The sequence below is a fragment of the Macrosteles quadrilineatus genome, unplaced genomic scaffold (assembly GCF_028750875.1).
Source record: "Macrosteles quadrilineatus isolate MER2022 unplaced genomic scaffold, UCM_ALF_1.0 Scaffold_2__2_contigs__length_208266976, whole genome shotgun sequence".
NCBI classification, from domain to species: domain Eukaryota; kingdom Metazoa; phylum Arthropoda; class Insecta; order Hemiptera; family Cicadellidae; genus Macrosteles; species Macrosteles quadrilineatus.
The window spans coordinates 71794693-71820661 of NW_026542595.1; the positions used below are offsets into that span (position 1 = coordinate 71794693).

Here is a 25969-nt window from a genome sequence, read left to right on the forward strand (position 1 = left end):
CTTACGTAGAAATCAAAATATGTATTTGGTGATGGAAGCGATGAAAGCCCTAAGCTATATTACAATATTGCAGGTCTAATACAATTGTACTAAACCCTAAGGTGATGGATTAAACACACTAATATTTATCGTTGTTGAGATGTGGCACACCCATTAAACAGGTGTTGGTTGAGACATGATAATCTTAGCTGTATCACTATACAAATCTAATTTTTGGATTTTACAGACACTAGCTGATGATTAATTTATAGCAGCGTCAGTTTGGCAAGAGTCTACTAATGTTTCATGTGGGTCATCAGTTGTACTTTCTCACATGACTCGGTAATTTTGGTCTATACCTGGATAGTAGGTCAAACAATGACAGTGAAACTAATATTTAAAAAATATATATATTTATCTTTTCTTGTACAGGCAAGGCTTTAAAGTCAGTTCTGGAATGTTCCTTTTTTTCTTTTTCTTACTAGTGTTTGAATTCTTTTTGAAGTCCAAGAAATAAAATAAATTGTGAGACAAGTCTTGAGAGACAGCTTCGAAACCCATTCTTTCAACACCATGGATGAACTGGTTCAAGTCTTCAAACCTACTTTCAATCTCAGCTATTTTCATTATGCCTCTGGAATAACAAAACAAAGTTATAAGCGAGTCTGGTGAAACAAAAAAGCTGTGACCAAGCAAGCTGGTAATATCATACCCTAGAAACGTTTTTGCTACTGGCTATATGGGCTATTAATTAACAACTGTGTCTAAGGAATATGTCGGCCTTAGTCAATAACAAGACTAGAAGATCCTCATCCTACACTCATCTTCATTCATAATTGGCTTAAAATACCTACATTCATATGGTCGGTCACCCTTTTCAGAATAAAGTATTATAGTGTTCTTTACACCTAACATAACTATTACAACCAATTCCTACCCCTTTGTAACAATTGTTTTTAACACAGAAGACTAGCTAATAGCAATTCAAGGGAAAATTAGCACTACCCTAAACTTTGAATGAATCACGTTTTAAGATTACATTTCTGAGGTCAAAGGAGTCAACCCTCACATAGGTTCATTAAAGTCGTAAGTTTACAGTTTTGAATGGGGAAAGGTATTTGGATGAAGGAAATGTCCTTAAGGTGTGGGGGACGTGGTCGCTCAGTAATTTTTTTGAGCCAGTGACCTCAGAGAAATTTTACATGCAAATCATGTTGTGACTGAGATTGCCGAACTGAACTTGCCACATCTTCAAGAGTACTGTAGACAATTGTAAACACTAGTCCAATAAAGCTTAAATGCACAAGCAAAGTTTTAAGTTCAATCACTTGATGGGAACTGTACAACCGTGAATAAATGTACGCCTTCTTGAAACTCCCAAAGCCATTTACAAAAAATAATTAACAAATTCATGCATTTTTTCTATAGGTGTCTGCCAACTGTCAATGGATTTTATTGGGGGTTGACCTCCTTCCCACAGAAACCTATTAACGGAATCTACATACTCAGTGAGAGAATAGGGAGAATACTTTTTTTCTTACATTGCTTACAAACAGTAACCATAATAAACTAATCGTTGTGTAGTGGTGGGAACAGCTAGAATGTAGTCAGGGAAGTTAAGAAGGGACACAGTGGTAGTTTCATATAAGCTAGCTTGCTTAGCTGAGACTGCAGCTTGTTGGATATCTTAATTTACGGAAACCCTTGTACGAAGTGGTAATTATGTTTTGAAATTTATTAGATGATCAGTTAATTTTGATTATACTCCAATAATAATCCGACCCAAAAGCAGCATTGGGGTTGATCACGGTCAATTTCAATTACCCAACAATTATTTACATTTTCTACTACACTTTCAATCTTAAATAATTGAATTGATAATTGATTGAATGACTGTCTTTTATGTCAATACAAAGTAAGTTTAGATAGGTAGGTATATATTTGAGGAGCTGTTATAAGTCTTTCATCTAGAACCCTACGTAAGGTTAATCACCGTAAACCATACTTTTTCTTAATACTTTTCATTGAAATGGCAACTGCATAGACTGCAGGTCTGTAAAACTTTTTTGCCAGATTATGAAAACCATTACGTAATCTACATAAATCTAGAGGACTTACTTCTCCTTGAGGACTCTATTGGCCTCGCGCATGTAGTCCACCAGGTTTGTGCCCATGAGAGATAGACAGAACACCACGACGTCACACGAAGCGTCACCTAGGGGTGTGCGGGACATGTCACACACAGTCACTTGCGGGTTCAGGCTAACCAGGTCTAGAGAGTGTACAGTACATGGAAGTGCCTCTGCCAACTTGGCCTCACCACACCCGAAATCTGCCACCACAAGATCTCCACTTTTGGCCCTGCGAAGACAAGAGAGTTAATAATTAAATAATAGATAAACGGATTTAATAACTTCTTAAGGTGTTATTAATTTAACATAAATTAAATAAAAATATGTCTAGTAATATATAGAAAATACACTCCTATTATGATGACAGAGTAGGTGAATGACAAGAATATTGAATGGCGTACCTACTTATATCCTATTGGCTACCGGAAGTTCCTGACAAGCCTGCCACCTTTTATATATATTTACCGTCTGGTTAAATACAGTATAAGTGTATATGTTTCAAGTGTTATGATATTAATTTTTATTAAAACGTTTTTATTAGCTCGCTTTCTTGTCCGGTACAAATTTTGGAATCAATTTTATACTAACTTCCCGATGACCTAGAGACTTGAAACTTGAAACATAGCTCACAAATGGAAGACAATGCAATATTATATAATTTAATTTTCATATTTCCCTTGGGCTACACCCCATGGGCTTGTTTTTATTAGCTCGCTTTCCTACAAATTTTGATATCAATTTTAAACGAAGTTCCTGATGAGCTAGAGACTTGAAATTTGAAACATAGCCTAACCTACAGTCAATGGGGTACACCTATAGTATCGATAGTTAAACCAAATGGGGATATTCACCCAACACACAACTGCTATATTGTTATATTGTATTGCTATATTGTATTGTGCTGTATTGTTTACTTTGTGCTGATTACAAAGTATCAGTTAATAAGACCTTGGAACCTGATCATTATCCAATTCCAACCTTGGACGACATATTTGCAAGCATGAGTGGCTGTAAGTATTTTTCGGCTATTGATATTTCTCAAGCGTATTTAAACATTCCAATGGACAATGAGAGTGCCAGACAGGCCATTAGCACATATAAGGGTGTATATGCTGTCAATAGACTCATGTTCGGAATCAAAAATGCTCCAGCTGAGTGGCAAAGATTCATCTCTCAAGCTCTAGACAACATTCCAGGTGTTACGGTGTTTTACGATGACATTAGAGTTGTGAGTAAAACGTTAGAGGAGCACAAAGATCGGCCAAATGAAGTTTTCAGAAGGTTATCCAATAATAACTTGTGAGTCAATAGTAAGAAATGTAATTTATTTAAAGCTAAGATAGTGTATTTAGGGCATGAAATATCAGAAAAGGGTATTCACAAATGTAAAGACAAAGTGGAGGCGGTAGTAAATGCTCCCCGACCGACCAATAAAGATGAGCTTAAAAGTTGGTTGGGTCTCATTAACTATTATGGAAGGTTTGTCAATCGTTGCACCCTTTGTATGAACTGACCAGAGGTGGTAGAAAGTTTACCTGGACCTCAGATTGTGAGAAATCTTGGCTTCAAACAAAAAAGGAAATTGCTTCAGATAGAGTTTTGGTTCCATATGACCCTAAATTACCAATTATTCTGTCAGTTGATGCCAATCCAGTAGGGCTTGGAGCTACTCTTTCACACGCTCTCCCGGATGGATCAAAAAGACCAATGTTTCGCTTCTCGCACTCTTACGCTCACGAAACGGTCGTATTCTCAAATCGATAAAGAAGCTACAGCAATCTTTTGGGGTGTAAATAAGTTTTTTCAATATGTGTTTTCCAAAAGGTTTATTTTAAAAACAGAAAATAAACCGCTTGTTTCTATCTTCAACCCCGCGAATTACCACGAATGACTGTGCAAAGACTTCTAAGGTATGCTATATTCCTGCAAGGTTTTGACTACGAAGTTATATGTAAAAACTATGTAACATAATGTTAGTTTCATCTATATAATTAATACGCTACATGAAACTTTGTCGGTTGAACTCCTCCGCCATTTCTTAACAGATTTTATCCATTGACGTCTCATTGGAAAGAGCGTGTCGCGTAGATTTGCAAACTGGCCTTACATTTTTGAAAAAGTCCCTTGGGCTCTGCCCCAGTGGCTTTGAAAGTTCCCATGTAATCCTTATGGAGAACATAATTGTTTACATTTTGATCAGCTGTATAATTTAATTGCTGTTATTTTTCAATTCAATGAAACGCATTGAGTACATTTATTTACTATTTGAGTTTATGTAAACATAACCCCCAAGACGGATCGTGTTAGTATGGTTGTATCTTAAAGTTGTGTATATCATTGTTTTGTGTCGCTATGAAGGATCGTGTTAGTATGATTGTAACTTAAATTTGTGCATTTATCGTTGTTTTGTGTAGCTATAATTTGTTTATTTGTTGTTGTTTTTTTCTTTTAAATGCCTCCGACGTGACGACAACGAAACATAGACAGGAGGCGTAATCGTGATAACGACCGCAGCTACAGAACCGTGGCGCGTAATAGGCTTAACTCATCACAGTCAGCACCTGACCCTGGACAATCTCAACTATTAGGTTACAAATGCTCCCTAACACTACCCCAAAACGACTTTTCGTTCTCAATTGGCCCTCTATCAATGACCTGTGTTGCCTGTACAGCGAGGCATTTTGAGAAGGAGAAAACCGGCAGGAATGCTTTAGGTTTATCAATAACGAAGATAAAAATGGTCTGAGTTACACACCGGTAATCTTTGAGTTGACTCTTTTAAATTAATGGTAAATATGACTGTTATTCGTTTTAAAATAACTCCTGTAATACTTTGCAATTGCTCGAATTCGAGCAACATGTACACTAGTTTTATATTTAAAACGGTTCATCAGTGTAACACCTTAACCATCTGAGCTACCGTGTCACCGTCGGCAGAACACAACAAATGCCACTATAAGCACTACGGTACCGCTCGCAGGTGAGATTCAACAAAATAAACCCTGACCTATACTCGATCTTAGGTTTTAAAGTGTTAAATGGTATTTTGCACTTTACTCAAGAACCAGAAAAGATGGAAGCTTTTTGTTTTTAAGGTAGGTAGTAATTTTGTGTACATTTTAACAAAAGAATATAGGAAAGTAAAAAGTTGAATCTATAGGCTATGTAATAAAATGCATGAAAAAAATGTCTAATAGCAATAGCCCAAAACCTTGATTTAAAAGATTCATTGCTAGGAAGACTACATGAAAAATGTGTGTTGCCACTCCAAAAAATCAAACTCAACCAGTTTGAATATAATGTGTTGGCTCAAATAGAGTCATGCCGCTCTCTCTGTGTTCCTTCTCATTATCAAGTAGGACTACGTATTTGTTTTTTAGGCACCATGACGTGCAGCACCGCGTGTGTTTGTACCCTAAGGGGTTTATACAGTTTATTCACTTACCTCTTTTTAAGGGACTTGATAATAATATCCACAGGATTGATGGGCCAACGGGCTACTTGCTGCCTGTAACCTTCATGGTAAGCCTTGAAGGCAGACGGATCTTCTGAAAACATCTTTTCTGCCCCTTTACTCTCAGCATTGTATAACTGCTCATTCATGTACCTGTGATCATTTCCAATGCATTAATCATAAAAGTTGTGAATACAATAAGGCTCATTTAACTGGAAAACAATAATAAGTTAATGAACCAAACTGTAACGGCTAACCAAAACCTACACAATAATTACAACAAAATTTCAGGGCAGATTAATAGCATAATGTTTGTTAGTTATTACGGTAAATAAGCCTACTATTCCTTTAAAATCCTTGTTTCCAAAGTTTAAAAAACAGGGATTCTTAAAACTATAGTAATCTACACATCTGTAAAAAACTCAGAACAAATTTACCCATTCACACAAAGTATGTTATGAAGTCATGAAGAAAGTTATATTATATACAAAATAATAAAGCACAGGTACAATTCCACAGAGAGCCTACTAGGCATATATGAAATATTAGTTTAACATAAATAAGGTTACCGGTATATATATATATATATATATATATATATATATATCGCTTCAGATATAGTTATAACGTGATATACAATGTCATTGTATACATATTAAATAACTTAAACTGAATATTTTAAGTTAGGCCTAGGCTATATGGTATTTTCAAGAAGACTCTTTCACAGGGTACTGCCGCAGTTAGTTTAAGCCTAGGTTTTTTTATTTTTTTACTTCAGTTTGCTTCTAGTTTAGTTTACGATAATAACAAACTAGGTGACATAGTAGAAACATAAGTTGATGTTCTATTTTTTCAAGAGTGTTCAAGAGAGTTTCAAATGTCAAAAAGTGGCTCCCTTAAGTTTAAAGCTAGTTTAATAAATAAGGCCTATATAGATTTTCAACATTTACATACCTGAATTTAGCCGCTTTTAATCTCTTGAGCATTCTCTCTCTTAAGGAACAAGCCTTACTGTTTTTGAATTTTTCTCTTTTCCCAACAGGTGTTGTTGTAATTGATGGTGATGGAGAGTCAGTGATTTTATTATACTGATTTGTAGAAACGTTCAGCAGATAGTTTTTAGGATTAGCTATTATTTTGTGTACACTTGTTTTTAAGTTTAATTTGTGTTTTATCATGGCTTTATTAGGAGTGTATGATGTGCTCGGAGTTAACAAAGCTTCATTGTTTCCTTTGGAATTCTTCAACATGGCTGTAGACAGAGTAGTCACTATCTTTTTCCCTTTCTTCCTCTGAGTTGTTTTCGTTTTTGGAGACGAAAGTTTTGATTTAGGTGACACATGCTTTAGGTCTTGATATTTTGATTTTTGTTTTTTACTAACTGACAGATGGGAGAACAATCCAGTTAGAATGCTTGGCTTTACTTTACCCATGACCTGACCTAAAACAGTATTTTTCACAGATTTGTTCAATTTTACCTGAAGTAATTTAGCCTAAGTTACTATGGAAAAACATTTTTATCAAACTCATTACTTTCAAGAATTTTGTGGTAGGTAGGCTTAGTAAAACTTAGGTCAGTGTGAAGCGGAACACATTGACCGCACTAATGAGTTAACTTTCTAGTATGATAGAATAAGATGATAAAATTGAGTAAAAATTCAAGGCTTTTCCCTAAAATTTGGCATCAATCAAAATGAGCCTAGGCCCTACCGGAGATTTTTTAGGTAGACTTCCGTATCTGTTGTCAAAAACAACCAAATAAAAAGTTATTCAATATGTATTGATTGTTTAATTTGATGTATCGTTTGGTTACCTAACTTACCAAACGATATATCGAATGAAATAATCGATACAGCACATCAAATAATTTTTCATTCATTGTTTTTTCCAACAGATACGGAAGTGTAAGTTACCCGATTTGTTTTTATGTTGTGATATTATTATTATGTTCGGGTACACTTCCATATCTGTTGGCACAAACATCAATGAAAATATTGATCGATAGGCTATATCGTTTGGTTAGTTAAGGTTAACCTAACCTAAGTTAGCTAACCAAACGATATATCGAATTAAACAATAAAAAAAAACAATATTACTCATTCGGTTGTTTGTGCCAACAGATATGGAAGTGTACCCCTCAAATTAACTAAGGCAACAACAACAAAGGTAAATCTATAGGTAAGGCATACAATTCAAGTTCTTGATACTGGGATGGGCCTAACAAAAAATCAGTTGAGTTTTTATATTTTAAGCCTAGACTACTCTCCATAACTTATTTGAGCCTTGGGCTAAGACATACAAACATAGGATATTAACTTAACTATATAAAATATTTTCAACTCACACATATTTACTTCCAATGGCTTCTTTAGGCCTAGGACTCTTAACTCGTGTTTCTAACTCTAACCTCAAACTTACCTTGCTTGAGGTTTTTTTAAATACTTACATGTGTAGCGACAAATATATGAGTATTCCTGAAACCTTTAATAAAAAGGTTTACTTTATGAATATGAATAAAACCAATGCGTTAAGTTTTAGCAATAATTTTGCTTCAAAACTAGTGAGAGTGAGAGGCTAGGCTAGGCTAGTAAATACGGAAGAACTCAACTAACTGACAAAGACAAACAAATTTGAAATTAAAATTCAAATAATAAAACAAAAACAGCTCATCTCAACAGCTGTTAACAGACAGCTGTCAACAGACACTCGACTTGAGGTGAAGACAGACCAAAAGAATTGGGTAAGATGTCATACCTTATAATGGCATTGCTTATAATTGCGAATTTGTACCATATCTATATATATAATACGTGAAGCAGTTTTTTATGTGGTATAGCTTATAATGGGAAATTTAAGTTTTTTCACAGCTTATAATCGTAGACATGTGGTATAGCTTATAATGGTTTTATTAAAAATGTAGCATAGCTTATAGCATAGATAAAACATACTCCAGGGGCCCATTTCATAATAAACTACAAGTTACAAGTTACAACTTGTAACTTGTAATTTCCATTAGATTTGCATTGGGCGATCAGCTGATTTACTAATAATATTAGTTTGTACTTTATTATGAAATGGGCCCCAGGTAGTTAAAGGCGGCCGTGTTTTAATGGTACAGCGCAAATGTGCTGCCAGCTTATCAAATCGAGTTTGTTCTATAACTTATAATATCCAAAACGTGGCATAGCTTTATTTATTAGGTAACCGAAGAGCTTAATTCAAGCAACAGGTGGACTGATTCTATCTTTTTTTTTTTCTTGGAGAAAATAGGAAGAGAGAGACTGCTCTGAAACAGAGGAAGAAGAGGAAACTAATTGTCCCTGAGGAAAGGGAATTGAAGAAGCAATTCAGATCAATGAATGGTCCTCAACTATGTACATCCAAAACACCTGATACCGAAACAAAGGAAAACCACAGCAAACTAAAGATTGTTAAACCTAATAAGAAACTTGCAAATGCCAACTCAAGTGACGATACTGTGACCAGTATTCTTTAAGAGACTCTGATTCAGATAGGGATCCAGAAACTTTTACTGACCTGGGGCCAATTTCATAATTATGTACAAACTAATATTATTAGTAAATCAGCTGATCGCCCAATGCAAATCGAATGGAAATTACAAGTTACAAGTTGTAACTTGTAACTTATTATGAAATGGGCCACTGGAATCGGAGATAGATCTACAACCAGACGAAGTGACTTACGAACCTCCCCCCCCCAAAAAAAAGGATTCTCTAAATAAGAGCTTAAACCTGATGTTTACGTAATTGTTGAGTTCATCTTCAATAAGAACATAAAAAAAGAAACCCCCATTCTATGGAGTCGTTCTTGAAACTTGTTTTGAGAAGAACGAAGTTAAGGTGAACTTTTTTAGAAGAAGCTCCAAATCAACAGAAAATGACTATATATTTCCTATTGTTGATGACGAAATGGACATTAAATTAACAGATGTTATTTCAATTGTTCAGCCATCCAAAATAAACAGAGGACGGTACTTTTCCTTATAAACTAACGCACTGAACCTAAATAAGAGTCCCGGTAGCTGAATTTTTATTTCAGGATTAGTGTTGCCTACACTTCTCTGTGCCTACAGCATTATTTTGAGGCTTCTGATTGGCTGAGGGAACATCATTAACGTGACGATACGGTTGATGACAACTGCCTCGGTGGTGTACTGCTAGGCTGATGATCATGTGATGATCCGAAGGACCCAGGTTTGAATCCCACCCACAGCACTATTTTTTTGTATTGGATTTTTTCATTATCAACAAGTTTGCTTAGTTTGGTTAGGTTATGGCGGTTTAATTTTGTAATTAAAACATTATGAAATAGAATTTGACCCATTTATAGTTTTATTTTATGAACAGAAATATTTTTTCGGTTAAACCTTCATTTGATTTTTCATTGTTAGCAAGTCTGTTTAGTTTGGTTAGGTTTTGATAGTTTAATTTTATAATAAAAAAATTATAAAATAGGATTTGAGGCATTTATAATTTTATTTTATGAACAGAACTATTTTTTCGATTAATAAACCTTCATTAGATTTTTTCATTGTCAGCACGTTTGGTTGGTTTGGTTGGGTTATGGCGGTTTAATTTCATAATAAAAAAATATAAAATTGAATTTGAGGCATTTATAATTTTATTCTATGAACAAAAATAATTTTTCAAATTTTACTAAACCTTCGTTATAGTCAATCAGAAGCCTCTAAATGACACTGTTGGCAAAATTAATCCTGAAAAACAAATTGTGCGTCCCGGTATGTGAGTTTTTTTTCGGTTCAGCAAAGATTGCACTAAAGATTTGATTGTTTGTGGATGTTCTAACTAAATGTACAGTATTCAGTACTGTAGCACTTAAACTTAGTCAAGATAATAAAAGTGTATGTTTATGTTTAAAATTGCATACTTTTACAGAGTTGTTTCTTATTTCAGAGATAAAATGTCTATGGTTTGTAAAAACATGTTTTTCGTCTTGGTATGTAGACGAGCCATTAAAAGAGAAATAAGGTAAATTCCCTGCTTGGGGCTCTGCCCCAGTGGCCTTTTAAGTTTCCCCTCAGATTTGTTTACATTATGACCATATGGCTAATTTTATACTACTTTATAATGAAATAGCTGTGTTATAAGCATTTAATGAATCTGTCAAAAATGCAACTACATATATTGAATGTGGAAAATCTCAATATCAAAGAAACAGTCAAACTTCTTATCATGTTAACTTAATACATTAATTGTTAATGCGTTTAGTACCTTTTTAACTACATCATACATCACTAACTAGCATACATCATTTATGCTATTATAGAAATGACATTGGACAAAACTATTGTCAAACGTATGTTTTCGATCATTGGGAAGAATTTTATTTTGTCGTACAATAAAAAGTAATATTTTGCCGATATGAGCCATTCACGTTTTAAATTGTTTTTGAAGTTTTTTGTGGAGAACTTTCTACAATATATGGAAATTAGTCATGTAGCTGACAGGTTGTATTATACTGGAGATTTTCACACGGGTTACTTGATGAATACTTGTTTAATGTAAACATAATAGATACCTACTAATAACTATGACTCTTAAGGATCCTTTGACAATTATTTGACTAGCAATTAAGTTTGTGTTAGATACCAGAGCTACCCGACAAGCATTATTGAAACATTATCAAAGAATTTGGTCAAAAATGTATCAGGCAGAAGACTCAAAATATGAGGAGATTATAGTACATCAAGCAGCAGCCTCGAAATACCAATAATGGCAACTATGTAAAATTGTTCAAACTCAATAACAGAAAAAGTCCAAGCCAACCAAACAAAAAACCAGCTTTGCTCTTGAATATTTCAAACTCATTTAAGCATTAATAATGATCATAACATTGATTATAATATGAACGAAGCCTATAGCAGAAAAAACGATACATTTATTTGTACAATAAAGGTTTGTAGACCATATACTTGGGCCAAACCTTAGATTTACAAAGATTTTAAATTGTAACACCTTGAAGTCTTTGAGCATAATAGAATGCTTTAATTTGAAGCTGGGTATATAATGTATGAAGCCAAATGATGGTTGAACATTGCTACTGCTCGTGACTTTTGGTGTTATAAGAAAGAAGTACCGGGGGACCGAGCCATGGCTTGGTTTGTTTATTTCGATTCTAAAAGCAATATAAAGGAAACTCGCGTTTTCTTTATAACTAATTTCGGCTTTTATTATTTATGTATCAGTGGAATTTAAATTTACTTTTATGGAAATTTTAACTAGGCAATCCAACACATTAGTTTATTTTAATCCTAACACATTTCTTACGTTGTAAATAAATAAAACAAATAAAGAAGTATTTTTTTATATCAGTTCCTACAGTAGGAATTAATATGCTCAATAGCGTTAATACAGTAGTATAGCAATCAGCTACAATAGCGTTAATACAGCATAGTACGGGGTGTGATTTTGGTACTACTGTAAATTAAATTTTTCTTTAAGTATAAGTAAAAACTTCAGCATGAGCATACTCTCTAAAATACTATTATTATTATATAATGGATTAGCTGAAGACAGATAAGTTCGATTCAAGCTTATATTGTTTACTGTAAAGATTATTGTAATACAATAATTAACTTTAATAGTATATAACTGAATACAGCTGTCCAAATAATGTAAACAATAAAAGAGTGAATAATTTTTTTTTTAATCTACCCTTAAATAAAGGTAAAAGTGAAACATTGAGTTGACGCTCAAACAATCAAGTTGACTCAAACATCACCAATACTAAACACCTTTCCCCAATCCCCAATGTAGAGTTATCTTCAGTCTAATCTTTGCTCAATACAGTAGTTACAACTGATGTTTTCCCTTTGTACTGTATTTTGTAATTGGCTAGTGTACTGATTGGCTGGATGGCTTTATATGTTGTAAACACATGTTACAAGCGTTTTGTTTACTTTTCCTTGTTATTTTGTTCAATCAACATACAGTAGTTACTTAGCAACCCATAAAGCCAATGTTAAATTTTTGAATAAGTTGTGTAGCGAAATACGAAGTTTCTTGAGGTAGTGGCTGTCACCAATCACGTTTTTAGGACTATAAGTCCCTAATTCCAAAATTTAGTAAAAATCCTTCAGCTTGATTTCGAGAAATATATTACAGACAGACAAACAGACTTAGCTCGTATATTTGCTAATTGCTCTTAGTATAGGATAGAAAGAGCTCATGAGCCAGAACGGCTCAAGGCGGGCTGCGCGTGTCACCAGATAGCCTTGCTGTGCCGCGGGCAAACCACAAGAGTCAAATGTCTCGACCCCGACGTCTTGCCCTCGGCCCAATATTTTACAATATCAGATGCCTAATTTATATGCCTGATTAAATCTTAAATGAATTACTGAATCATTCCAAGATCATAACATTGATTATAAAAAGGTTAAACAATTAATTATAGGGTCACAAACATCTATCCGGTAACACAAACTAAATAAGTGTTCGTAGTTATTTTTATTTAAGTTTCAGCAAAATAAGAGGCTCTTTAGTAAACCATAGTTTGTCTTCTGGTATTGAAACCAATAAAGAGTAAAATACATCTTGTAAAATTTATCTTTGAGCTTGATAGAAACAATCAATGGCCAACGCCCTCAAGGCTTAACTGGCTAACTGGACATTGAACTTAGGGTCTACTGACTGCACACTGCACAGTGCACAGCCGACTGATACGTGTATCAAATTGTTGTAAAGGAAGACAATTACTAGACACGTTTGTTATTAGAAAATTCTTTATTACTTTTTATTATTACATCACACAAACTTAAAAACAACTCAACAGATACTCGGAACAAGATAGAACCTACGCTATACAGGGTCATGTCATACATGCTAGACAGTTACAGTACATTATATACATATTGCAGAACTTGCTAGGTGCGCTGGGTGATCAGTTAATGTGGTGAGAATTAGAAAACGGCCGAACTTTCCTCCTAATATCCAACAATACAGTACAGTACTAGTTCAACTTAGTCCTTAGACGTTATTTACATAGTTCAGAATAGTAATTTGTTTTGATGAGGTTAGAAAGTGTGACAACATATAATTGCTTGGCTTTTAACGTGTTTTACAATGTAGGTAAATATCCTAGATATTAAAATTAATTAATAATGTTTATACTCAAAATAAACTACACCTCTTCACGTAGCCTTTTGTTACAGTTTTCTGAAGGGTGATGAAGTATAGGAAAAAGAAAGGCGTGTAAGTAAATTATTATCAAACCATTCATGCGTTTTATTTAGAAGTAAATCACTTTCAACGAAACTAGTTAGGCCAAGTAATTTGGAATTTGTACTTTCGACAGAGCTCATAGATGCAGTCATGAAACTATACAATAATAAATACAATACATATATAAACAAGACATAATTTATTATAACCACAGCTACAGTCAAGCCAACGCTACAGGCGCGTAGTAGTCCTTTTTCGTATCTTTATTTTACATTTTAAAACGAATTTGTTAAAAACTAATCGATTTTGGACAGGAGGGAGGCACATATTTGTAATTCTATATCACAAACAATAAATACAACATTAGCTCTTACATATAAAAATCGTATTAGAGCTATTTGAGTTTGCAATCCTAGAGTGTTTGATATTGTTTGAATTCTGATTATCTTCCAGGTAGGTTGGAAATCATGTTATCTATAAAGATATAGTCAACTTGCTAAGGTAGAGATCATTAGAACACAGTTTTGTGCAAAATATTTACATAATACACAGTTATACCAGCACCAACAAGTCAGGTAGAATGGAGATAGATCTGTAATACAAAGATACCTCTTTAACGCCCTGACAATTTTTCAGAATTGCGATTTAATTTTACCTTTCTTAAAATATGCCTTACATTGGAATGTAATAAATAAATGTACAATATTTTATTTGTCCGCCAAAATCACTTCTGTAAACATTGCATTTAAAAACTATCTACCCTGACATATTTGTCTCTTAAGTCTTATAAGTGCTTTGACTAATGTGATGAACTTGAAGTTTGGGTTTTCTTTTCAGACATTTGAGGCAAAGACTTAATGTAATGTCAATAAGAAAAAAATTCTAAAAGTTACTTAAAAGTATAAGTTTGCAAAATATGAATGGATAAACATACACTCATACTGTGCGACAAGAGATTTCTAATCTGTAATCGGATATCACACTAAGACTATATAATACAGGACTAATAGAAGGTTTCTTTCAATTTTGAAACTCACAGCTGTATAACCAACTACATCGGAGAAAAATGTTTTTTGGGTTACAAAAGTATCACAAATAGAGCCAGCTGATAGTGAGGTTTTGACTTTTCCAGCCGTCATGCCATCGGACCGTCACGTTGTCAGCTGTCATGCCGTGGCACCGTCACGTTGTCAGCTGTCATGCAGTCAAACTGTCACGTTGTCAACTGTCATGTAGTGTAACCATCACGTTGTCAGCTGTCATGTAGTGGAACCATCACGTTGCCAGCTCTCATGCTGCGACCATAACGTTGCCAGCTCTCATGCTGCGACCATAACGTTGCCAGCTGTCATGCAGTGGAACCATCACGTTGTCAGCTGTCATGCCATGGCACCGTCACGTTGTCCGCTGTCATGCAGTGGAACCATCACGTTGTCAACTGTCATGCATTGGAACCATCACGTTGTCAGCTGTCATACAGTGGAACCATCACGTTATCAGCTGTCATGCCGTGGAACCATCACGTTTTCAGCTGAGTCGAGAAGCTTATGTCCACCAGGGTCACTGCAGACGAGGCCAATATTGGGCAGACATATCCTGGCCTGGAACTGCTATGGGAACACTAACTCCCGGAGATATCAGACCTGAAAAATAAAAATAAAATAGTAAAGCTTGTGTTTGGTAGCTATAAAACAATATTATTCCTTATTAGCTTACAAATATAGGCCTACTACTAATAACTGCACGAATGTAAAATATATTCAGAACTTTCGCTCGTTACATAGCTTTGTAAATGTATAAAGTTAAATAGAAGCTAAAAAGAATGACCATCACGAGATAAACAAATTAAACAATGATATACATTTAAGACATTTTGCAATCAAAATCGATTTACCTTAGTATTTTAAAGTATATGTTGAGTTAATAGGATTGACTCTTGTCAAGTAATAGGAAACAAAAAGCAGGAGATGTAATTGGGGAAGAAAAGTGCATATAAGGTGCAAAATAGACGAGTGACGTATCGAAATAATGATGAAAAACCTCCATCATTTTAAGTCAAGCTTCCAAAAACACACTTTTTACTACAATTTATTGAGTTTGGGATAACAAATAAAACCGTGTAATAGTAAATAATGCAGAGTTAGTGCAGAGACAGCCATCTGTAACGAGGCCAAAACGTCAGTACAAGTCATCCGTAGGCTAATATGACACAGCACATTGCATATGTCTAATGACTGACCTGTAGAGCTGGAAGAGTTGGGCGGGTACTGGTGGGTCTGGTAGCCCTGGGAGGGACTGCAAGGAGAGTGTTTGGGCGGACCGTAGCCCTGGAGACTGAGGGGCTCGTACCGCGACATGCAGGGGTACGGCGTGGAGTCCCTCTGCTGGAGACACGCCGCGGGTCCCGGAGACCCTAGACCCTGGCCGCCACCTGTGCCACCCATGCTGAAGTTGGGCATCGACGACATGGGGCTAGAAAACAACAGTGTTAGGTTAGACGGAGAGAAAGACACTTTAGAGCTGTGTGGAGAGAAACTGATTGAATGGGTGTCAAAGGTAAATGTTTGTTTATAGTCTCTTTTAACATTGCATTTTCCCGTACACTTGGATCTCGGGCTAGTGGAACATATCAGAGGAAGCAAGAGGTGAGCCGATACAGTACAAGAATGATCCATTCCGTACGTACTGGTGAATAACGACACCGGGGGTGAATGGGGTGACGTATATCAAGTGCGGCCTTGGGTGAACACACTACATGCGACATCGCTGAAGTCGGTTCAGAAGTCCGTCGCGCTATCGACTCAACTACTATTCGCCAAATTTACCATACAATGCGCTATCCTATTCGTGAACCACTTGGCCCACTACAGTATTTGACAAACAGCATTAGTGTGATGTTTGTTATATTCTAGCTCGAGTCAGGCCAATGCAAAACAGTGCATTTAAAGATTTAGTAAAACCATAGATTAAATGAGTAGACATTTACAAAGGTAAAATGTCTTTTAGAGAAACTCAAATAAAAAAAAAAACTCGCTTGGAACATTCATCTAGATGTATTTGCAATTTAAACTAGAGAAGGTAAAATGTTTCGAAAATTATTAATCAAATATGTCAATGTGTTTAAATAAAGGACTGGATCAGTCATTTAACAACACCACGACAACAAACCACCCTCGGTGGGTTATCTAACCTCAATGTACAGCGTGTGATCCGTGTATCACACATTGTATACAGGGCGTGCAGTTAATCACGGACGTTATCCTGATATCTGGACATGTGTAGCAATGCTCCCTCTATTGATTATGGATTAGCAGGACTGCTTCACACCTCGCCAGTCGTTTGGCACCCTTCCTTCCTTCCTTGCTCACTTCCTTCATCTTTATTCTTCTTTCCACCTCCCTTCTCGCAACTAACGAACCACTTACCACAGATTAGGTTTGATGGTAAATAGGACAACTATTCATCCCACATTTTCTTGCACAACACAAAAATATGCTATTTCCTTCGTGATTTACCTCTATTTTAGTCTAATTCAAGTTATTGAAACTGGGCTAAAACATAAAATAGATATTAACTATGTTTGGGTATGTAGTAGCACTTATATAGTTTGATTCTTTTAAAGTTTATTTTTTAGTTTGGCTTTGCATTGAATAAGATTTCAATGATTGTGTCTAAACAACAAATAATACCAGACATGTATTAAAAACGGTGAGAGCTATTATTATTGAATAGTGTTGTTCTGATTCCAAGTCCTAGATATCAAAACTAATTTTTGTTAATTTTTAATCAGTCGAAGTTGCAGACTTTTTCAAGCCTCTTTCCGACAAGAGAATATTATAACTGCAGTTTATTATCAGCAAAAATCAGTTTGTTTACAGTTTTGTTTTCTGTTATTGAGTAGGGTGTTTTAAACACATTTTATCTTTTTGTGGAATACCCAAAAGTAAAAATAGAATGATATATATGATGATGTATATATATAATGTTATATATAGAATATAGAATATGATGAGATCAACTGGTATTGCGACGTTACACTTAGTTGTGTAGATAAATAGCTTTATTGGGATGTATATGATTGTGCAAGGCAGAAGGTGATGTGTACCTGTAGGAGTCCCCTGGCATGGAGATCGGTGTAGGTATGGCTGGGTACATGGAGTTGTTGAAGCCCCCGGGTGTGATCCTGGAGGGCGAAGACCTGTCCAGAGGGTCGGGAGCCTGGGGGTCGCCTCTCCGTTGGTTACGGAGCTTCTCTTCGCGTCTCCACTTGGCTCGGCGGTTCGAGAACCAAACCTGGAAACAGTCCAAGTCATTATATTACAAGTACACAACGAAAAAAGAATAATGATATGATATATGATTTTTTTTTATATGGTCGTAAGACTTTCTCACATTAATCTCAAATCCTTCACATGTTACATGTCTGCTGAACAAGGTCATATTACAACAAAAATATTTAGTGCAAAAGATTGGTGAGAAAATAAAAGTATAAATAATAAATAAATAAAGGGTATGCATCACACTCTATAAAACTGTAACCAATTTTAAGAAATAATATAATCATATTCACACGAATGATTAAATGCATTGATCCAGAATATGTGACTTTTAATTTTATATTTTCTGTATTTTTTGACATTCATTTTTTTCTTTCTTTCTTTCTGTTTTGTTTTGTTTTCCAACTCCAAACCCTGGCATTGTTACAATTCAAAGTTGGAATTTTGTCGGAAAGTATTACTAATAGTTAGCAATATTACTATGAATGTTGTTGCTATAAATATTCATATTCATTTCAATGATAAGTGGTTGCTGCAATGAGATGTTGAGACCCAAAGTGATCACAAGAACTAAGATTCAACATGTGGAACTGCTGCACAAAAACTTATTTCGGTAGTTGGAAAGTAGATTCTATATAAGTATGCATGCGTGAATAATTATCAAACTTTAACTATTGCTAACAATATTTTTTTGACAGACTGTTGACTTAATATATATTAACTAACCTGTATCCTTGCTTCTGGAAGTCCAATTTTGGCGGCAAGCCTTTCCCGGGCGAACACATCCGGGTAGTGGGTCCGCTCGAACTCTGAATAACGTACATCAAAATAAATAATAACACTTTTTGAAATTACAAGGAAAAGTACAAAAAAAAAACACACATTTTGACAAGGAAAAGCATAGATATATACCCAAATGTGTAATTTTTTAATGACCTTTACTGAACAAGTATAACTACTTAACTTTCAAAATTTGTTATGCTACATAAAAATGTGAATAATTTTACTTTAGTTATAAGGTATTGGATATGTTTAGGATTTACACCGACTTATGAGTACGATTCAATTTCTGTTAACTAGACAATTATTTTATAAATACGTCGGGAAATTAAGCATTTTAAATTTAAAACATTTACACATAAAATCAATGCCGCATCAAGTATTTATTTAAATTTTAGCCAACTATATATCATAACCGATATCTTTGGCTGCAAAACAACACAATACACAAATCAATTGGGACATAACTCCTTTTTACGCCCACAAGTTTAGATATGTTTAAGATACCTCTTAAACGCAGAAATGGGATATAAAACAGCTGATAATAAAGACAGCTGATAAAGATGTCCCGACAAAGGAAGATCAGCTGTTAGAGCTGGTATAAAGTGAGGAATGCGGGAGGGGAGGTCCCATTGGTGGACTTATTAGCCAATCAAAAGCTTCTCTGCGCGATCATCCGTGAAAATGTGTGGCATTTTTAACTCCTCGTAGGTTATTAAATTTTACCCGCTTTATTTGAAATATTTAATTTAGCTGTGGGAGGTAAACTTGGTGTTATTAGATTGATTTTTGCTTTAAGCTTGATGTGATAAAGGATTGAACGGGAAAAGCTATTTTATGCTAAAGAATATTCTGCAACAAAAATATATGTTTTAGACGGATTGTTGTGAAAGCAAGTGCAGTAATATATCAGTTTATATATTTATAAAATTATTGAATTTGTCTTTCACAATTCAATTTACTACTCCTTTTATCCATGCTAATACTGTAGTGCTTAATAGCATTTATTGTAACTGATTTATTTTAAACTAAATTTCATTCGGACTACACGGGTAACAATAGGACCTTCATGTAGTAACTAAAAGATACTAAGGAATACATGCAATGAGCAAAATCTGTGTTGACATTTTAACAATACGATGAGTAATTTATTATTTTTAAATAATTAGTAATTTGGAATATTAAATTTCCTATTCAGTGTTTGTCTGAACATAAAATTGTCTAAAATTAAATTAAATTGTCCAAAAAAACTGAATTTCATTTTCTGTACCAAATAATAAATTGTATTTGAAGATGAAAATAATAATTCTACAGTTGATGAATGTATACAATCATTAGCCAACATTGTATGTATAATTACAAAATACAAAACAAAAAATCTATAATGATTATTATTAAAGGTTTGATAAACTAAAACACACATTATCGAATACTAACTAGACACCACCCAACATAGGACACCACACATTGACACATAGGACTTTTAGACGTTCTGTTCTATACAACCTAAGAACCTAATATCAATGTCTACATAACAACCAGATGTCATCCCACAGATTTATGTATACAATGTTTCTACAAATAACGCAAATCCTACATTTAATTCCGTTATGGCTCTTGAGTGGTACCATTTTACAACATATTATATGGTACAAATAAAATTTACATAAGATAAAATATTATCTAACAAATTAATTTACTGGTGACAAAATTCTAACCTGATCAAATGAATTTATTGCGGTCGAATTCGGTACCTTACACATTATTTAACGTTTAAAACCAAACCACAGTATTGTATTTTGAAACAAGGTTGTTCCATAAGGAAGCGTCTTTCTTTGTGGACTCTTTGCACAATGATAAGTGAAGTATTCAACCACATCGACGAGTTCTGGTTTGCAGACAGAAATGAGGAGTGTAGGGGCGCTGGCGACCCGGCTTATCGAACTCGTAAATTAAGGGGTCATTAGAGTGTCGAGGCGAGTGGAGAAGACTACCTGACATAAGCCTATTCTCCCCAACAGTACTATACCGGGTATTTTGCTGGGAGAAAGGGGTGGTCGAGTAAAGAGGGGCGGGAGAAGGAGAGAGAGGGTGAGGAGAGTGTCTGTGGCGAGAGGAGAACAACACGAGAGCGTGGCCGTGTTTTGTATGCACTACAAGTAGATGCAAAGTAGTTTCTAAACAGAAAACAGAGCTTCCAAGAAAGTATCTATTGATTGGCGTTTGACAATCAACACTAATGCTATAATTATCGAACATTTTTTTCGAACATATGTGTAGCCTATGAGGCGTATATATACAAAAATATTCTTACCTACAGTTGGATATTTTAGCTAGAAGCAGTTAAGGTGTGGTGGAATATCTTTGAAGATGAACCTATTTAGCTGTAGTGCGATCATGTGTTTTATGTGTCAAATTTTGAGGTTAAATCAAAACAAACAAATGGCATGTTGGCAATCAATAATTAAGCATTTAGAGGCCCGGTTGTATTACGGTATTACTTACGAAAGAATTGCCATTAAAGATCAAATGAAATGATTTAGTATATTTCATTGTTTAATTTATAAGAAAAAAATCTGTTTTTAGGCTACTGCATTTTATAAACCAAACTCGAATCTTGCTTCCTTGGCCCATTGTATAATGTTATCCTGTTTGTATGAGGTGAACTTATTTGATTAGTGATTGCATTAATGAATTATCAGCAATACAATTAGCTGTTAATTATAATTTAAATGGGTCAAACCGTGAGTCTATAAAGGTTCATCTCGTCATCTGAAGAGTATTTAATTCTGATCTCTAACATGAAACCCAAAAGGCGAGTTTATATTTAGATGTTAAGATATTTCAAAACTAAACGTAAATCACCATTACTGTATGTCCCAACAGTTATTTTATGTGTATCCCAGTCGCAGCAACCATATTATTCTATTAATATAATGATCGAAATTAACTAACTTATGCAAGAAGATTCAATATTTTAATACTAACTAATATAATTAACTATTATCAAAGCAACCATCACCTATAATTTGGAGAAAATAATTAAGTATCAACTTATTTATTAGCTGATTTGGAGTTAGGAATCACTTCTCTATTTCACAGTAAATATTCTATATATTGCCAAGTAGCTATACAAAAGTAGGCTAGAGTAAGTTTAAAGTATATTTAACTATTGTCAATTCCAAGAATTATTATGTCAGTTTGTTTTTTTTTACTTAACCTCAAAATTTGACAGGTCTGAACACATGATCACACTACTGCCAAATAGGTTCATCTTCAAAGACATTCCACCTTAACTGCTTCCAGCTAAAAAATCCAAATGTACTTGTTATAGGACTTTATTAAAGAACATGGGCAGCATTAGTGTATTGGCAATCGAAACATCATTATATACCGTACTAATATTATAAAGCTGTAAGTGTGTGTTCGTTATTTGTTTGGGACTCAATCAAGAAATGACTCGAATTGGGTTGAAATTTCGCATGATCATAGCTCATTTTACCCATTAATAAATAGGCTGATTATTATTCCAATAGTTTTTTGTGTAACTAGTGGGCGAAGTGGCGCATTGCTGCATACGAGAGAAATGTGTACGCTGTTCCGTGGGCGAGTGTTGAAAGTTTATCGAGTGCGGCAGAGGTAGTTTGAACTCGTGTTACACATATTTTCCCAACAAATCATATAAATCCTACATCTCAAACATTTTAAATTTAAAACAATAACGTAGGCCTAGTAACTAGTCCTAGGGTCTTTCAAATATTTTTTTAGGTTAAGTTAAATCCAAACATCGAACGAAATGGGAAACGCTATGGTTCCACAGACTGCGGAACTTCCGCCATGCGGTGCGTAATTTTCCGCAGCGTAAATCTGGAGGGGTGGACTAACTGCGGAAATAACGTTGCGGAAATTCAATTTTGTCCAAACTAGCAACGAGTAGGGAACACAAATATTTACCATAAATACTATAAAATAACTAGCTGACCCGGCGAACTTCGTATCGCCTAAGTTATAGGTTTCCCCTAAGACAGACAGATGGAAAGAAAGTACCGTTACGTTTAATTTTCAAGATGATCTCGGTTCGCATCGCTCAATCACGTCCTGGTTGAAGTTCGTTCGCTACGCTCACTCACCTTTGGGTTGGAGCTCGTTCGCTACGCTCACTCGCCTCCAGGTTGAAGTTCGTTCGCTACGCTCACTCACCTTTTGGTTGCAAATTAGCTGTTGTCATAAATGTAAAAGAAATAATAGTGCTGCACCCTGTTGGTAATCCTTGTAACTTTAATGCTATTGAACATCATAGAACAGAACCAACTTGTTTAATTGAAACAGCTGTTAAGATTCATTAATTCCATTTCTCATAAGGTTAACATGGGAAACTCCAGAGCCACTGGGGCGGAGCCCTTTTAAGAATTTCGAAACGGGAAATAGTTAACGTCCGATTCGCATACCTACAGAATTTACACACCAAATTTCATAACGATCGGTGAAGTCGTTCCGGAGGAGTTTGCAGACAAACACTGTGACACGAGAATTTTATATATTAGATAGGCTATTAGGTAATATTCAGACTTTATATTTAATTGTGGTAACTTTTATTGTCAACTGATGTTAGACATAGTTCTTAAAAATCACCTTATTGATTTTTATGAGGATGGTGAACATTAATAAAATAACAATTTGAACTTAAATTGCAGTTTTATTGATACACGAATAAAAAATACAATCCCTAAAAAGAATAAGGTTATTTAAATAATGTTAGGAAACTAAATTATCACAATAATTAATAGGATTGGTCACAATAATTAATTGATGGCTCTTCTCCGCTGGCGGAATCCGCACTGCCAATGCTCTCAGACCAGTATGATTTGTCCGCCATGCGGAACCGAAAATTCGGGATGCGGAAACGCACATCAGTGGAACCGCATGGGAATTCCATTAAACCAGTGTCGTTGTAATTCCGCAGCGGAAAAAAAACCCACCGCACAGCGGAGATTCCGCATCCTGTGGAACCATAGCTTAATAGATAAGGCTTTTGTCCAGGTCCCAAAACGCAGCTGCCGTGAGTGGTTTCCTAGACTGCGTACAATACACACGGTTGGTGCGTAAGATAAGTTCACGGGAGAGATTACTAGTGGCTACTATGAGGTTATACGATGATTTAGATAATGAAATGTATACTTTGGTCAGTTTCGAAGAAGCGTAAGCAGTGATAAGTACGTGATTAGTAAATGTAGTGGCCCTCGCGGAAGTTTAAACCGTAATATTAAAGCAAACATTTCAATTTAAAATGTAAAAAATTAATTATAATTTAACCTCTCCAACTTTGCTTTAACTGTTATTATATTTAGGTCTACCTATTCGGAATTTACCGAATTGACGAAATAGTATACTATTTACGAGTATAACTGCAATAAGCATTTCATACTTATACGCCAACCCCGTAAGAAGGACGGGTACTCTGCTAGTAATTAATATACTGTAGGATTATTACTAGGATATTCAGGGGTTCTTAAAATAATTATGGGGGTTCTTATATTTGGGAGTTGGTGTTGTGCTGGCTTGAAAAGAATATTTGTCAACATTAGGTTTATTTACAAATTACAAATATGTGAGGACAAATTAAGTGTAGGGAACATTTAATAAAGGGAATTAAATATTAAAATTACATATAATGTGGGGAATTAACACTACCTAACGAATGATATGAAATGTAATACTATAAATATTTTAATTGTATGAACAACGTACTTACATAATATGATATTTCAACAGACAAATTCAATCTCATAATAAAATAACCTACTCCCGCCGCAGTAAACCTGCATGCAGATAAGCTAATTTCCACTTACCTAGCAAGATTTACACAAAAATATATGTGTTCAATGTATTAAGATTTGACGACATTCAACGAATGTAATATTTTAACGTTCCGTTTTGATAATGACTACGCAGTAGTCGAAACTATAGTCAACGAATACCGACTAAGGAATTGTGGACGTCAAGGTACGTAACCTGTTATAAAAATATTCCCTTAAAACTGTCTAATGATAGTGATTTAATGATTACCTAAGTTTGCTGCTAAAGTGATAGTAAAGAGGTGTGTTTGCTGGTTAAAATGTCGATAGCTTGGTATGAAATTAACAAATTTCCCCGATTGTATTAGGTACAATATCCGTCAATAAACAAGCAAACTACAACAGTTGATTAAAAAAATAAAAATAACAAAAAATAATATTTACTTTACCATTTTTATTGAATTTTATCTCCCCGGCAGGCGTACAACCAACGCTTTGTGGTACTAAATGATTTTTTTATAAGCCCTACAAAATGGTTTAGAAAGAAATAGAAAAACTGTATGTTTTAGGGTCAAAAATGGGAAATCCCTATTTTATTATTTAACGAAAGTTTAAATAATAACCAGTAATAATAATAAGTTTAATAATAACGTTTAAACCACATTTCATCAACATCAGATTATATTTGCTTGAGTTATCGTGCTGACGGACATATATCTAAAAATGTGGACGGGTGGTGTTTTTGGCTGTTATGACCCTTCAAAACGAAAAAGTAAATCGGTCCTGGGAGTCTTTCAACGAGATCCCCGGTAATAGCTAATATCCTATACCTTTGAGTAAGAAATTCGCTTAACAACCTGATCAATTTGTACTGAAACAATAGAAACAAATCAATAGGCATCATTAAACTATTCATCCAAACCCGCGTGATCTTCCAGAGACCGCTCATATATAACTAATTTTTGTTTCAAGGCAAAGCACAAGAAAATTCACAACCGAATGTTGTATATGCAACACTAGTTACTAGGCCTACGTTATTGTTTCAAATTTAATCACCATTATTTAAATGCGGCCAAAATTAAAGATACTTTTATTATGAACTCAACAAGGTATATAAAACTATTTATTGTTCTTATGAAATTGATTGACTAAATATATAATAAATTATATAAAACAAAATTCACAATAATAATGAAGTGATGATAAAATTAAAAAAAAAAAAAAACACAGCTAAGTTATTGGTTTTTATTGTAAAATAAAACAGTGCACTAAGGGAGCAGAAAATATAAAGGCTAGAAACAACTATGTATTAGTAACTATTTGGCAATCTCCTGAGCCGTCCATATATTAC

The 25969-nt window shown here is 34.5% G+C and overlaps 2 protein-coding genes across 6 annotated transcripts in view; both read right to left on the bottom strand.

Annotated features, from left to right (window-relative positions):
• Nucleotides 1-393: 393 nt before the first annotated feature.
• Nucleotides 394-8167, bottom strand: LOC128985508 (ribosomal RNA-processing protein 8). Of its 2 annotated transcripts, none has more exons than XM_054405066.1 (5): nucleotides 8012-8167; nucleotides 6520-7006; nucleotides 5557-5718; nucleotides 2098-2340; nucleotides 394-613 (listed from the first exon to the last, which is right to left on the bottom strand). In XM_054405066.1, exons 2-5 carry the CDS (start codon nucleotides 6996-6998, stop codon nucleotides 394-396), a joined length of 1104 nt encoding a protein of 367 aa, XP_054261041.1. In that variant the 5' UTR covers nucleotides 6999-7006; nucleotides 8012-8167. The 2 variants fall into 2 exon arrangements, with proteins under 2 accessions (XP_054261041.1, XP_054261040.1); XM_054405065.1 differs by having other exon boundaries at nucleotides 7910-8022.
• A 5175-nt stretch (nucleotides 8168-13342) lies between these two features.
• Nucleotides 13343-25969, bottom strand: part of LOC128985850 (paired box protein Pax-6-like) — an 86686-nt gene continuing 74059 nt past the window's right edge. For all 4 annotated transcript variants that reach the window (XM_054405793.1, XM_054405792.1, XM_054405791.1 and 1 more), the window contains 4 exons: nucleotides 18770-18852; nucleotides 17872-18059; nucleotides 16006-16238; nucleotides 13343-15409 (listed from right to left, as the gene is read on the bottom strand). In XM_054405793.1, the coding sequence (XP_054261768.1) occupies nucleotides 15327-15409; nucleotides 16006-16238; nucleotides 17872-18059; nucleotides 18770-18852 (587 nt within the window). In that variant the 3' untranslated portion in view covers nucleotides 13343-15326. The remainder of the gene's footprint in view (nucleotides 15410-16005; nucleotides 16239-17871; nucleotides 18060-18769; nucleotides 18853-25969) is intronic.

Excerpts from the sequence above, each read along its gene's own strand:
- LOC128985508 (XM_054405065.1), bottom strand. Across the intron at positions 2,341-5,556 it reads ATCAAGTCCCTTAAAAAGAG|GGCCAAAAGTGGAGATCTTG; the intron begins GTAAGTGAATAA and ends TTGTCTTCGCAG. Across the intron at positions 614-2,097 it reads AATAGAGTCCTCAAGGAGAA|AGGCATAATGAAAATAGCTG; the intron begins GTAAGTCCTCTA and ends TTGTTATTCCAG.